This window comes from Rhododendron vialii, chromosome 5a, assembly GCF_030253575.1.
Source record: "Rhododendron vialii isolate Sample 1 chromosome 5a, ASM3025357v1".
In the NCBI taxonomy this organism is placed as follows: Eukaryota; Viridiplantae; Streptophyta; class Magnoliopsida; order Ericales; family Ericaceae; genus Rhododendron; species Rhododendron vialii.
This window is the reverse complement of record NC_080561.1, coordinates 37,617,466-37,630,291: the sequence shown is the minus strand read 5'-3', so window position 1 is coordinate 37,630,291 and position 12,826 is coordinate 37,617,466. Positions and strand designations below refer to the sequence as shown.

General features: G+C 38.5%; 1 protein-coding gene across 1 annotated transcript; it reads right to left on the bottom strand.

Annotated features, from left to right (window-relative positions):
* Positions 1 to 2,119: 2,119 nt before the first annotated feature.
* On the bottom strand, positions 2,120 to 9,944 carry LOC131326402 (transcription factor MYB3R-3). Its single transcript, XM_058359184.1, has 9 exons — positions 9,792 to 9,944; positions 9,024 to 9,178; positions 8,008 to 8,059; positions 7,592 to 7,649; positions 6,965 to 7,059; positions 6,723 to 6,826; positions 6,160 to 6,288; positions 3,624 to 4,877; positions 2,120 to 2,628 (listed from the first exon to the last, which is right to left on the bottom strand). The coding sequence occupies exons 1-8, from the start codon at positions 9,816 to 9,818 to the stop codon at positions 3,743 to 3,745; spliced, it is 1,755 nt and encodes a 584-aa protein (XP_058215167.1). The 5' UTR covers positions 9,819 to 9,944; the 3' UTR covers positions 2,120 to 2,628; positions 3,624 to 3,742.
* Positions 9,945 to 12,826: the final 2,882 nt, after the last annotated feature.

The window sequence follows — 12,826 nt, the reverse complement described above, 5'->3', positions numbered from 1 at the left end:
GTTCGGTAACTTAAGAAGGAAGTCACTCCTACCGTTGCTAAAGCTTCCTGTTCGGCAACCAAAGTCGAGCATACATGGGACGATTTTCTTCTGTTTCAGTAGTTGAGGTAGATACAGTGTGGACGAGAAACAAAGGTTTTCTCGGAGCCACTTCGCTGAGGTGAACATGAAGGGGCCCCTACCCGACCCACACCTATTTCCGCACATTTGATAGAGTATTCACATGCCGGTGCGGTGTGATGTTTGAATGTATGGTGCATACAGTACCGACGCTCAATCGAAAGAAAGAGAAAGCCACAGGCTTCGATGCTAGATCAAAGTGCAATTGATTCGGATCCGGTTTCCTTCGAGCCACACCTCCCAACGGTTAATGATTGCCCTGGACGGGTAAACTCGGGCCAAAGCTTGAGTGGGGTGGGCTTGGATACGCCGGATACACGACCGACACTGAGCGTTTACCGCAACGAGTAGGATGACCTTACCCGGGAAGTTAATGTAGAAGTATTTCAGACTAAAGGTTTCGAATCTCGCATCATACAAGTTAGTATGAACCATTTTTTATCAAATCCGGTACCTTAGTACTCCCTCCGTCCTAATTTAAACGTTCCCTGAGCACTTTAATTTGGCGTAAGAGAATTAAAATTTAAACGTTCCCTGAGCACTTTAATTTGGCGTAAGAGAATTAAAAAAATAATATGTAGAAGTATATATTTTAGGGGTTTGAAAATACACGGAAAATCGTAGGAGACATTAAAATTGGGATGGAGGGAATATAGACAATAGCAGACTATTTTTTATTTTGTTTTTCTTTTAAACAATATTTCATGCTAATTTTTTTGATATGGGAAAATAACTCTAATAGTAATAAATTGAAAACGGTACATAGTGTACAATTAATAATAATAATAAAATAATCTAGGCTACTATTACAAACCAAATACCAAGGAAAACAGCCACAGTTGCTGCCATAGTGCCATTACAAACCAAATCGAAATGTAAACAGTCACATATCTGCTGCCATAATACCATTACAAACCAAATCTAAATTAAAACAGTCACATAGCAACTGCTATAGTACATTACGAACCAAATTGAAATGAAAACAGTTTCAAACAAACAAGAGCAGTAGAGCACTAGGAACTCTCAAAAACGGAGCACAAACAATCAATTCCCAGCATATGCAATTACAAAACTTGAAGTGCCTATACAGTAGAAACAAGAGCATCAGTAAATTGGAACTTGTGTGCGTCAGTGTGTGTCTGACAGTGAGAGAGATAGTGTGAGAGACTCAGAGACTATGAGTCAAGATCGAGAGAGAGAGAGAGAGAGAGAGAGAGAGAGAGAGAGTTTACCAAAGTAGAGAGGAGTAGACTAGAACTGGATGGAGACGCAAGTCTCTGGAAACCCTAACTTATGTATATATACAGTAGGCTGGTGGCGGTGGCGGTGGCGGTGGCATAAATAAATGAAACCTTAACTTCTTAATTCTTATGTATATATATAACAAAAATTTGGGGCGGGGCGGGGCGGGGATTGGGGCGGGGCGGGAACTAACTCATATCCACCCCTTACCCGTTCCTCAATTTTTTTTTAAAATTATCCGCATACCCTCCCCGATTCCCAAATAATCCCTGAATCCCCTATCCATTTGGGGCGGGGAACGGATCGAGTTGGGTCGGATCGGCCGAAAATTGCCATCCTCTGAGACAGTCTGAGGTATCTTTTGCACACACTAAAAGACTAATACTGTACCCTCTGGCCTCTGCCTATCATAATACTCCTATTACCCAAAAAGGTCCCAAACACCCCAAAGCTAGGAAACCTCCATCGCCATCCACCGCCTCAGGCTCTTACTTTTGTCCTCCACCGCTTCAACACACCGCACACAGCCACCGCCAAAGAGAAAATCGATAAAAGCTTAAAGGATTTGCCAGGTTCATGAAAAAAAGAAAAAGGAATATGATACATGCCACTGAAAACATGATTGAGGGTCGACCTTATTATTATAGTCAATAAGAGTAAAGACAAGTTTTCAACAAAATTGAACATACACGATCTTCCCTAAAATTAAAAACTTGAAATATTTGTTAGGTTTATGAACAGGAAAAAAATGGAAATCTTTTTAACAAAACCGAACATGCAATAAATTTCATATTCACTTATTAGGATGAAGCAAAACGTCCTGCCTGCGCTTGATGAATACACAAGGCACTTCAGCAATAAAAATCAGCAGTCCAATTATGATCATGAACTTGGGCATTGAAAAAAAGAAATAAGTGGAAAAATAGCAATTAAGTTAATAGAGATGTTTACTCGAGACCTATAAAGATGATTTCTCAAGCCCCTCTTCTCCTTTGAAGGGGATTTTCTATACAGACTCCCCATTATTCCCTGGACATTCTCGACATGCCCAGAAGAGAACGAACATTTGCAGTCACCGAATTATGTGCATGATGGCATGGCTACCCGCTTGTCGCTGGCAAGTATTGCGGGATAACTGATTATTGTATTATCTTCATCGTGTGTAAATATTTCATCCTGACTTGTGGATTCCAACCGTTGTGTTTGGAGTATAAGCTGCTTCTCAGCAAAACTTCGCAAACTTCAGATGTATCCCCAACAAATATCCTGAATCAACATCATACAAGACATTAATCTTTTATTAAAGGAATGAAAAAAAATCAGAGGAGAAAATGCATATGCATCTCCCCAACTAAATCGATGTTGCACTGCTAGAAATAACAATCAAAACAAGGCCTGTGAACTCGGGCGGATACAACTTAAATTCAGAAGGGAAAAGAAAAACAGAGCCAAATATTGTTGTTCGCACAATCCCCAGAAGACATTCATAAGAAACATTATCATGCTTTAGTCTGCTCTCTGGTCGTAATGAATGAAGAGGACATACATCCATGTATTAATAAGAAAATAGTCGTACCAGATGGGTATACAAGATTTAAATTAGTCATAAATGAGTTCTGCTTGAAACCTACCAATTTCCAAAATTTTAGAAGATTCATACCGGGGGGCGTACCAGATTTAAATTAGTCCTAATTGAGTTCCACTTGAAACCTACCAATTTCCAAATTTCAGAAGATTCACGCCAGATGGAGCATACAAGATTTATTAGATTAGTCCTAATTGAATTCCTCTTGAAACTTACCGATTTCCAAAATTTTCGAAAGATACATACCTGAGAGTAAATGCCGCCTTAGTAATTTTTTGTATTAGTTGGGTTTTCCTAGAAACACTGGCAGACATTTTGTTCCATACGGATGCCAGGAAAGTAGAGTGGGGAAGAGCAGGAGGAAGGCTAGGCTTCTTGTTTGATCCGTAATTTAGGAGTGTGCATTATAGGAGAACCTTTCAAGACATAGAGGGATCAGTTTTAAAATTGAAGAATTACTTCCCGCCAATCTATTATATTTGGCTTTTACGTGCACACACCTTTGATAGCCTTAAGGATAGTGCATGTTCTTTGATCGAAGGCAGGAGCATTCTTCTTGGAGATTATTATGCCTCTACTTCTTATCTAATTCTCATGCAACAAATATAGAATGGTGTTACAGGGAGAACAATGAAAACAAACACAGAGGCTAGGTGTAAGTCAAGAATGCACTTACAGATTTATGTTCCAGGTCAAGCCCATCTTTTGATACAAGGGACAATCTTCAGTCAAAGGAAGATTTCCTTCCATGAATGTGTCCACTGACGCCAATTGCTATATTATACTAGTACTATGTCAAGTGTACTCGAGTTGCTTTTCCACAGACTTGTGAAGAGATCTCCGTTTGGATCTTAACCGGTAAGGAGGAGATGCATTAAAAGCATTACCATTATACAGCCCAGTAGTGCCATTACCAATACAAGCAGGACTCCCGTTAGATCTTTCATCGCAGAACCCAGAACTCTCCAAACTATTCGTAGTTTTTCCTTGCCAACCATTAACACGGGACCCATCCCGGATTGCTTCCTCATTATCCTTCCCAATTATGTCCAACGGCGGAGGTGTTTGAGCAGGACTCCCATACAATCTCTCATCATGAAAGCCAGAATTCTCCAAACCATTTGTAATTTGTTCTCGCTCATCAAAAGTCTGGGACCCATCCCGAATTACTTCCCTAGCATCCATCTCAATGTCCTTTGATGGCTGAGGTGTTTGAGTGCCCGTCTTTCTCTTACGTAATAATATGGAAGGAGTATTGGGAAAAGTTCTAGCAGCATTTCTCAATATTGATTCTGGACTCTGCCTACAGAAACCACCACTCTTCACACAAGGCGGAGTGAAGAAGCTCACGGGTGATCTAATTGGACTAGAGTTCAATTCTTGCTGCATCCGAGACATATTCCAAAGGCCTGAATCTGATTCAGCACAACTTTCTACTTCTGGTGGTCTATAGTACAATGAACTGTATGTTGAAACTTCAAACTGCAATGATGTTCCCATAGCTTTTCCTTGATCTAAATTGCCATTGGTTCTACAGCTCTCAAACTTTTGCAATGGATATGAATTAATACTCCTACGATGTATGTCTAATGGCTGTGAATTGCATTTTATGGCATCGGAATCAACAGATTCATTTACAGAAGCAGTTAAGGAAGCAAATGTATCTTGCACAGGAGTTGAGGACTCTAGATCTTTGAGATTGTCTTCTGTTTTACTAATGTCTGTAGTTCCTGAGGAAGTCTGGGCAGCTGGCTCCGATATTTTATTTGAAAATACAAGCAGTTTTCCTGTTGAAGCAGTTCTAATCGAGTCTTTTACACTGTTTTGGCTATCAGTTTTTGCAACCGGAGGAAGTTTTCCAGTAGCCAAGTAGAAATCCAACTTCTTCTTTAAGGAACTATTCCAATGGTTCTTGATTGCATTATCAGTCCTGCATAAACCAATTTTTTCATTAGCAAGTATCACCACACTTGGATACATTGAATACTACTCGTCGTGATGTGCATATTTTGGAACTATATTCTACTACGTTTCTGTTACATGCTTTTGTGCTGCAAAACTGGATTGCCCGTAAACCATTATTAAAGAAATGCATAGTAGGAGTGTCAGATTAGTGTCATATGGGATGCAGAAAGGACTCCTATTGAACACCCCTGCTGCATCTACCTCAAGCTTCAAAAACTGCGAAAGCATAAAATCATCTGAGAATTGGAGGAATTCTCTTTGTATTTCTGGAACCCTACCTGCAGTCTGCCTCGGGCTACAAATGTGAGAGTTGTGCATCTGAAGGTGACGACTTTGTGCAAATAATGCGAACAAGAACAGTGTACACCCTTTCCAACCCTCCCAACACCCTTTTGCACGGATGACAGCATTTTGTATCTTTCCTATCCTCCAAGTTTAGGGTTTAGCATTTTGCATTTTGAATACCACATTCTAAAATTGTTAGTTTCTTTGAGAGCAATTGAAAAAAAAAGTGGAATGGTTTCGATGGGACATTCAAAACCAAGAAGGGTCTAAAAATGTCAGTGACTTCCATTTGGAGGACAACATTCTAATTTTGTTTCAATGGGATGTACAAAACCACATACCACATCTTTGTGATATTTGAAGGAGATTATTAACGCAGTACTCCAAATTTACAATTCAATTAGCATCTTGGATATAGGGCCGTTAATGAAACAATGGAATCCGTAGGTGCTATGCTTCAAAGAAACTAACAATGGAATCAGTAGGTGCTATGCTTCGAAGAAACTAAGTGGGAACACGAGAAAGCAATGGAAATAGGAAATAGTCACAACATTCTAAATACCTGAAATTATGTGCATATAAATCCGAGCTAAGCACCTTAACTATGACAGTATATAGAGCCATGTTACTTCGATTGTAGTTGGAGAGAACTCTATTATGATTAGTGCCTAAGCTCACATAAGGGTTGGATGAAAATATTAAAAAACAACTCGGGGAAAAAAAATCATCAACTGGATAAACTAATGCAAGAGATGCATTTGCAAGATGAGAGAGTTTTGAGTGAGATTTAACGGTTATGCATATAAAGATAATCAGGGCTAAAAAATATTTAAGAACAAAATGTTTAAAGAAGCAAGGTGGAATATCGAAGATGAAACTATTAATATGTAGAATAAAATGACAACACATTAGTGGCTAGTGCCTTCATTTCATTTCATAAACAATAGATTGTAGATTAATACCTTCCGGGTAGATACTTGGCTATTTCAGCCCATCTGTTCCCATATACCCTTTGAGCATTCATGAGGCCTAATTCCTCCTCCATTGTCCAAGCATCCTTTTTTATATCTGGATTAAGATGATTGTGCCACCTGGAAATATTCAAGTATCACCACCAAAAGTCTACAAAAATCATGCTGTTCTAAAGTATGGGATAGATGATACGATTTTGAAACCTTAGAAGGTCAGTGGATGATGCCAGAACCTTAGCAAATGAATGCATAAATAACAACTTTCTCCAAAAGGTTTCGGAAAGGTATGCACAGTTAAAGATAACTGCTCTCAGGGGATGGATGAAAGCAAAATGAATATGAACTTTCCAACAATAGTGCTTAAGAGATGTATCATAAATTGTTTCTTCGTCCAGACATACTTTTAAACCACAAAAGAAAAAACAAAAACACAATCAACTGAATCTAGTCTAGTAAAGCATCAAGATGGCAGGCACAATATTGAAGAGTTCTTCCACATCTCAAACTACATTTAAGTGCAATAAATTGAGCTACTTTATCGTTCATAATATTACCTCTCACGGCATTGTTTGCCTATGCGACCTGGCAAAGACTTCGCTATGACAGACCACTTTGTAGGCCCATATTTCGAAACCAGTTCAATGATTGTGTCATCCTCCTATAAATGATAGGAGTAGAAAATATTCAATGCTTCAACCAAAATAAATATTCAGAAACAAAATTTCTAAGATATTCTGCAAAATCAGCAGAACAAATCTTTAGTCAAAGGAGGTGAGAAATGAAGCTAGGAGCTGACCTCCTGTGTCCAAGGCCCCTTTACAAGTTCAGGATTGAGAACCTTCTGCCATCGATGTAGACATTGCACCTCTGATCTATCAGGAAAGGATTCAGCTGCATAGAAATCAACATCCAAATTATAAGAACACAATCCAGTTAACTCACAAGTTACAAGTGACAAACCTAAGTGGTATATTGTCCCGTCTCAAAAATTAGTTCAGAAACCCCACAACCATAATGCATGACACCACTGCTTCTTGTTATTGGGTAATCTAATTCTACATCTAGCCTGCCTAAGAAATTTTCCCACGCGGCGAAAGAACCAGGAATCTTTCAGATGCAGGGGCGATATTAAGGGATGAATTATTTGCAAGGAAACAGGCCAAGTGTTTTTATGATTTTACGATAAACAACAGAAACATAGGAATAAAAGCATAAAGTGAACTGGTCTGAATGTTAAAAATTGTAAAAATGTAAAACAATAACAAAAAAAAATTAAACTAAATTTGAAAGTGAATAATTGCACTATAATCATAATGCAAACTCGCAACATTCATTCAAGGTGCATGATATTCTTGTACCAAGCCGCATGAGAGTAACTGCCACAGCTATATTATAGATGCCAGAGAAAAGGGTAGAGAGGAACCTATTTTCTTCCAACATTTTCCCTTGTAAAGTTTTACAGCTCTTTTCAATGTATCATCCTGTGACAAATTGAACAGGTGGTTAATAAATCAAATCTACAAGCCACAAAATAGTAATAACAACACAAGTAATAGCAGAAAAAAAATCAACAATGACCCCGCTAATGAGCTACAGCTGGGAAAAATGGTGCAGAGGTTTCTATGTTAGTTGAATGCACACGCTACATAAATTCAAAATAAGCAAACAACAATACTTGGATAAAACTCATTTTGAAATTTCATATAGCATTACTCAACAACTCAAACAGTTCAAACAGTCAGCCGACTATTTTGATAATCCAACAAATGAAATGACATGAACACGCTTCAAGCTGGCCTTTTAATAAAACCACTTTCAGGTGTCACGGAAACTGTTTACCTCCTCTAAAGTCCAACCCCCCTTTGCTCTTCTGATGGGGCCTGTAGTCCTCCTACAAAATAAGCTACACATTATTAAGACTAATCACTACAACACTTGTCAGAAGAACTCTAAATAATATGTTAAAGAAATCGTTACCAATTTCTACCAACAGTCATAATTTTCCAATCCGGAAGGTAACAATTTCATCCAAGAAGCACAACCTTTGCGGAAAAGTCGAAAGAAAAAGGCACATAATTAACATTCAATCCAACAATGCCAGTATAGAAGGCCTTGCTCATCTTCAAAAGGAACATTGGTTTCCAAGCATTAAAATTCCCTCAGGCCTTTCATGTTCGAAGGATGAGACAATTGTGACCAAAAGTTGTCAATCCATGAACTAAATTAAGGAATGAAATTGTGTTTTATTCAAATCAAAAATTGAATTGATTATTGACCTCTGAAGAATTTCCAAAATTTCTACAAGGTAGACGGCGAAGAATTGTACGCCTTCACGTAATTTAATGATATGAATATGAAAACTTCAGGCTTTGCAAATTTCTACAAGGTAAACGGTGAAAAATTCTACACCTTCACATATTATAATTTAAAAAATATAAATATGAAAACTTCAGGCTTATAATAAAGAAAAGGTTTTGAATGATGGTCATGCAGTCTTATAGGTAAACCATTTGCCGCAGATTAATTAATACGAACCAAACCGAGCTTTAAGTCCCAATCAAATGGGGTCAGCTTGCCGAAGATTAATGAATTCCATATTTAACTACATTGAAAATCCTTCCAGGTCCAAACCCAACTCTTGTTGCCCATCCTAGCTTATGAAAATCGTATATGGCATAAAAGGATTGTGAAAGCATAATGAATGGAACTTATGTGGACGAGTAATCCAACACAATATCTGCAATTTCCTGATGAAAAAAAAAAATACACCCAAACTCCTTCGACAGTAACAAGTGATGCCTGCAAAACACAGTACACTTATCCACAATTAAAAAGCATAAGATTGGAAACTGTACCGATGAGACGGCGATGAAGTAGTTGGGCTGCACATCCCTGGTGACTTGAGAGTAACACTTCCACTCCCTTCGGTATCAGATGAGCTCGAGGCAGCCGCCGATTGCTTGTTCTCTAGACAAGGCTCTTCTATCTGTTTCACCTCACCCATCTCCTCCTAACCATCAATTCCAAAACCCAACACCCTAATCAAATATTTACCTACGAACCAAAATTCAAAGCTACTAAATGGCCCAATAACCAAAGTCCACCCCTTAGCCTAGTGGTCAAGGTCTGAGACTTATGGATTTGCTCCCTCCTAAGATCTCACGTTCAAAACTTCTTAGGTGCTATCAACTACTTTGGGGTCAGTCCATATATAGAGTTTTGCTCCGGCTTTAATTGGGACCTCCGCAAGTAGGCGGTGGGATTGGTCCCCAGGATTAGTCAAGGTGCACTGAGTTATTAAAAATAAACAAACCAGTACAAACCCTAAAAACCGAATCTTTTCAAATAACTACAAACAAAAAAATCGAAATAATCCAGATCTTGGAACTAATAATCGCATCAAAGCACGATTAGCAAAACCTACCTCACGTATCAAAAAAATAATAATAATAATAGGGCTTCCGTGTGAATAAAACGATTAAAATTCAAACGAATCAGAGCTAGTTTAACTTCCGAACAAAGATTACTGATTATCCAACAGCGTTTGGCACCGAAATTAAAACAACAATTAAAAAAAAAACTGAATTGTTTTTTTCCACAAGTAAATCTGAAAAGCAAACTACCTCTGTTCGCATAGAAGTAACGGCCATCGAATACGAAGCTCAATTTCAAGAGAGAGATTCGAGAGAGAGAGAAAAAACCTCGCCCGTTGAAAGCTAGAGAGAGAGGGAGAGAGGAGAGAGAGAGAGAGAGAGAGGAGAAAGTAATTGCTGTATATGTAAGTTTGTATGTAACGAATAGGGCAAAAACCGACGCCGCCGTTTGACGCCGTTACTGAAGCACGTGCTTCCGGAGTGAGGAATCCGTGTGTGTCGGTTGACGGCGGTTGACGGTGCACGTGAGAGTTAGCGGACAAAAGTTTGAACCTCAAACGGCACTCTCCATATGGGTATGGGGTTAAGCGTCGAACGGGTTGGGAGGCGTGGATGCTTCGCGGGTAAATTGGGGCCGTTGGATCTGAGGTGGACGGTGGAGGTTTAACTGGATTTGTGAATGATTTATGGATAGATACGTTTTAACTTTAACCGAGATTGGGAAGGAAATTAGGGCGTGGGTGTTTGATGAGCGTCCATCACACGCCATCAACGGTGTGTGGGATAGGAAAAAATTTGAAGTTGAGCTTGAGGGTGCCTGCTCCATGTTGGGCCGATCCTGGCCGTCCATGCTCGGCAACGGACGGCTCAGATTACATCTCGACCGAACAGATCTCGGCCGTTCATTACTATTCGGCTGAGATACAATTTGAGCCGTCTATTGCCGAGCACGGACGGTCCAAATTGGCGCAACACGCATGTTGTCCCTTAGGGTCAGCGTGCACCCCGGATTCGCTTTTTTGGGACTTGGTGGGGGAAAAAATAGAGAATATTTGGCCAAAATTTTTAGTGTCTTTTTAAATATTGTTTTACAATTTCGGTTTTTTTGTTCGTCCTAATGAAAGAAATCGAAATACACAAAATTAATTTCAAGAGCTGGAAAAGTTCACGAAAACTAAAAACAATTCGAGAACAAATAAAATTTTAGACTGTCGTCTCTGTCTATTTTGTATTTTCACAAGTTTGGTTTATAGTTTTCGTTATTTATTGCTTTTGCCTGGACAAATTTTCCAAAAGTTCTATATTTTGACAAAAAGCTAAAATAGTTCACTACCTACGAAGATATAATATTGCCTTGTACAAAAATTATAGTAGTGCAAACTTTAAGTAAATGACACAAAAGATTTAGATGTTTTATTTTTAATTACCAAAATAGAAAATAATAGAATTTGAACTACATCAAACGGAACATAAATTTCACTATATGGTAAACAAGAAACCCTCGTTGAGAAAAAGAAATAATCAAATTATTTTCCCATATTTAACTACATTGATCTGGTCTCGCCAATAAAGGAAAGAAAGAGAGGAGGTAAACACTTGACCATGTCTGATTTTAGGAACAAAAATAAAAGAGATTACTTGGCAAGAAAGTAATGTGAGGAGGAAAATAACTTTCTTTCTTTCTTTTTTCTTTTCTTTTCTTTTCTTTTTTCTTTTCCCTTTCTGTTGATACAACCCTTATACTAGTACAGTTGTGGCTATACAAAATAGAGGTCAAATAGACAAATTATACTCCCGCAGTTCCGTAAAATTTGGCATTTTCAAGAATGAATATCATTTTTAAATTGCATATATCTTTCAATCCGTAATATTTTAGATGATTTTTTGAACTTTGTTTAATAGAACAAATTAAAATCTATCAAACAAGATCCATATTACTTATAAAAAAATATCACGGATTAAAATATATAGTTAATTTTTTCATAAAGCTGAAATAGTAAAAGTGCCAAACTTTTATGGGATGGCGGGAGTATTGTCCTATCATGAAAAACCTACAAAAAGAATCAACATTGCTTTAAAATAAGAGAATAAATTCTTTATACCGCCGGTGTAAACATTTGTTTCTTCCAAATCAATAACATCTCGCCACGTTGCAATACAGTGGTCTCAATCAATAGAACATGGCGACATGGCGCAATATAATTGATTTGGAGGAAACAAATGTTTACACTGGTGTAAAGAATTTATTCTCTTAAAATAACTATTCAATTTCATCATCTTTCTGATGCTAAAAGTAAATAGCTTCTTTCACTTCATTTCCTGTTCTTATTTCTTTCCTTCTCTTCATAGATCCAAATACTCCATAAAATTGTAAGCCCACAGGCATGCACACATTTTTTGGGCAAGGCAATTCCTGCACCTATTCTCGGGCAAGGGAGTAGGGGATGGGTGGCGTGGGAGTTGAACTCCTGACCTTGTAGACGGAGAAGCTCCAAGTAATGTCGATCTCAGGAAGTTGGAGAGGCAATCCAAAGGTACACCAATTAAAATACTCTGAACTTCGCTTATGCCAGTAGAAAGTTAAACTCAATATACAAATGCGTTATGCGTGCTCTGAAGGAAATCCAGGTCCAGCTAGATTTGGAGGAGTTTCAGACACCAAGGGTCACTGGGTGCTCGGGCAATAAGGGAAGCTGGTGGAATGCACAACCGGATTTCTTTTTCTTTTTCTTTTTTTTTGGGTGCGGGGAAGCTGCCGGAATGCACAAAGGAAAGGCGATCCAAAGAGGAATTGAAGCAATGCTCAGAGGACTTACCCTCGTGGAGGTGGAGATCGATGGTGGCTGTCAACTTACTAAAAAGGAAGCAAGTCCAAAATAAACTTCTAAAGGCGGTGCAATGGCACAACTTTCCCGACCTGAGACAGGAACCAGAGTTGCGGACAAGCTTGGGAAAATGGGGTGGAGCAAAACAAATACATGGTTACTTTCCTGACACTACCCACAAGAACCAGAACCCATATAAGTGCATCTGGAAACCAGAACCCAAATGTCACATGCTCAACAAAATTCTTCCTCTAAACCATAATAAGTAATTCCATCAAAATGATTGGCCAGTATCTCAATTGCAAGGAAATGCTTACCACACTAATCGGAACATGCAACAGACAAATGAATTGTTAATTAGAACTAAGATGACCGAGGAGATCATAAAGGAGGAAGAAGTGTTTTAATGCAAACAGACAAGTAGATAGCAGCTCAGACCATAATCAAGTACAACAGACA

Excerpts from the sequence above, each read along its gene's own strand:
- LOC131326402 (XM_058359184.1), bottom strand. The coding sequence starts at position 9,818 with ATGGCCGTTACTTCTATGCGAACAGAG. Across the intron at positions 6,827-6,964 it reads AGGGGCCTTGGACACAGGAG|GAGGATGACACAATCATTGA; the intron begins GTCAGCTCCTAG and ends TATCATTTATAG. Across the intron at positions 4,878-6,159 it reads GCCAAGTATCTACCCGGAAG|GACTGATAATGCAATCAAGA; the intron begins GTATTAATCTAC and ends TGGTTTATGCAG.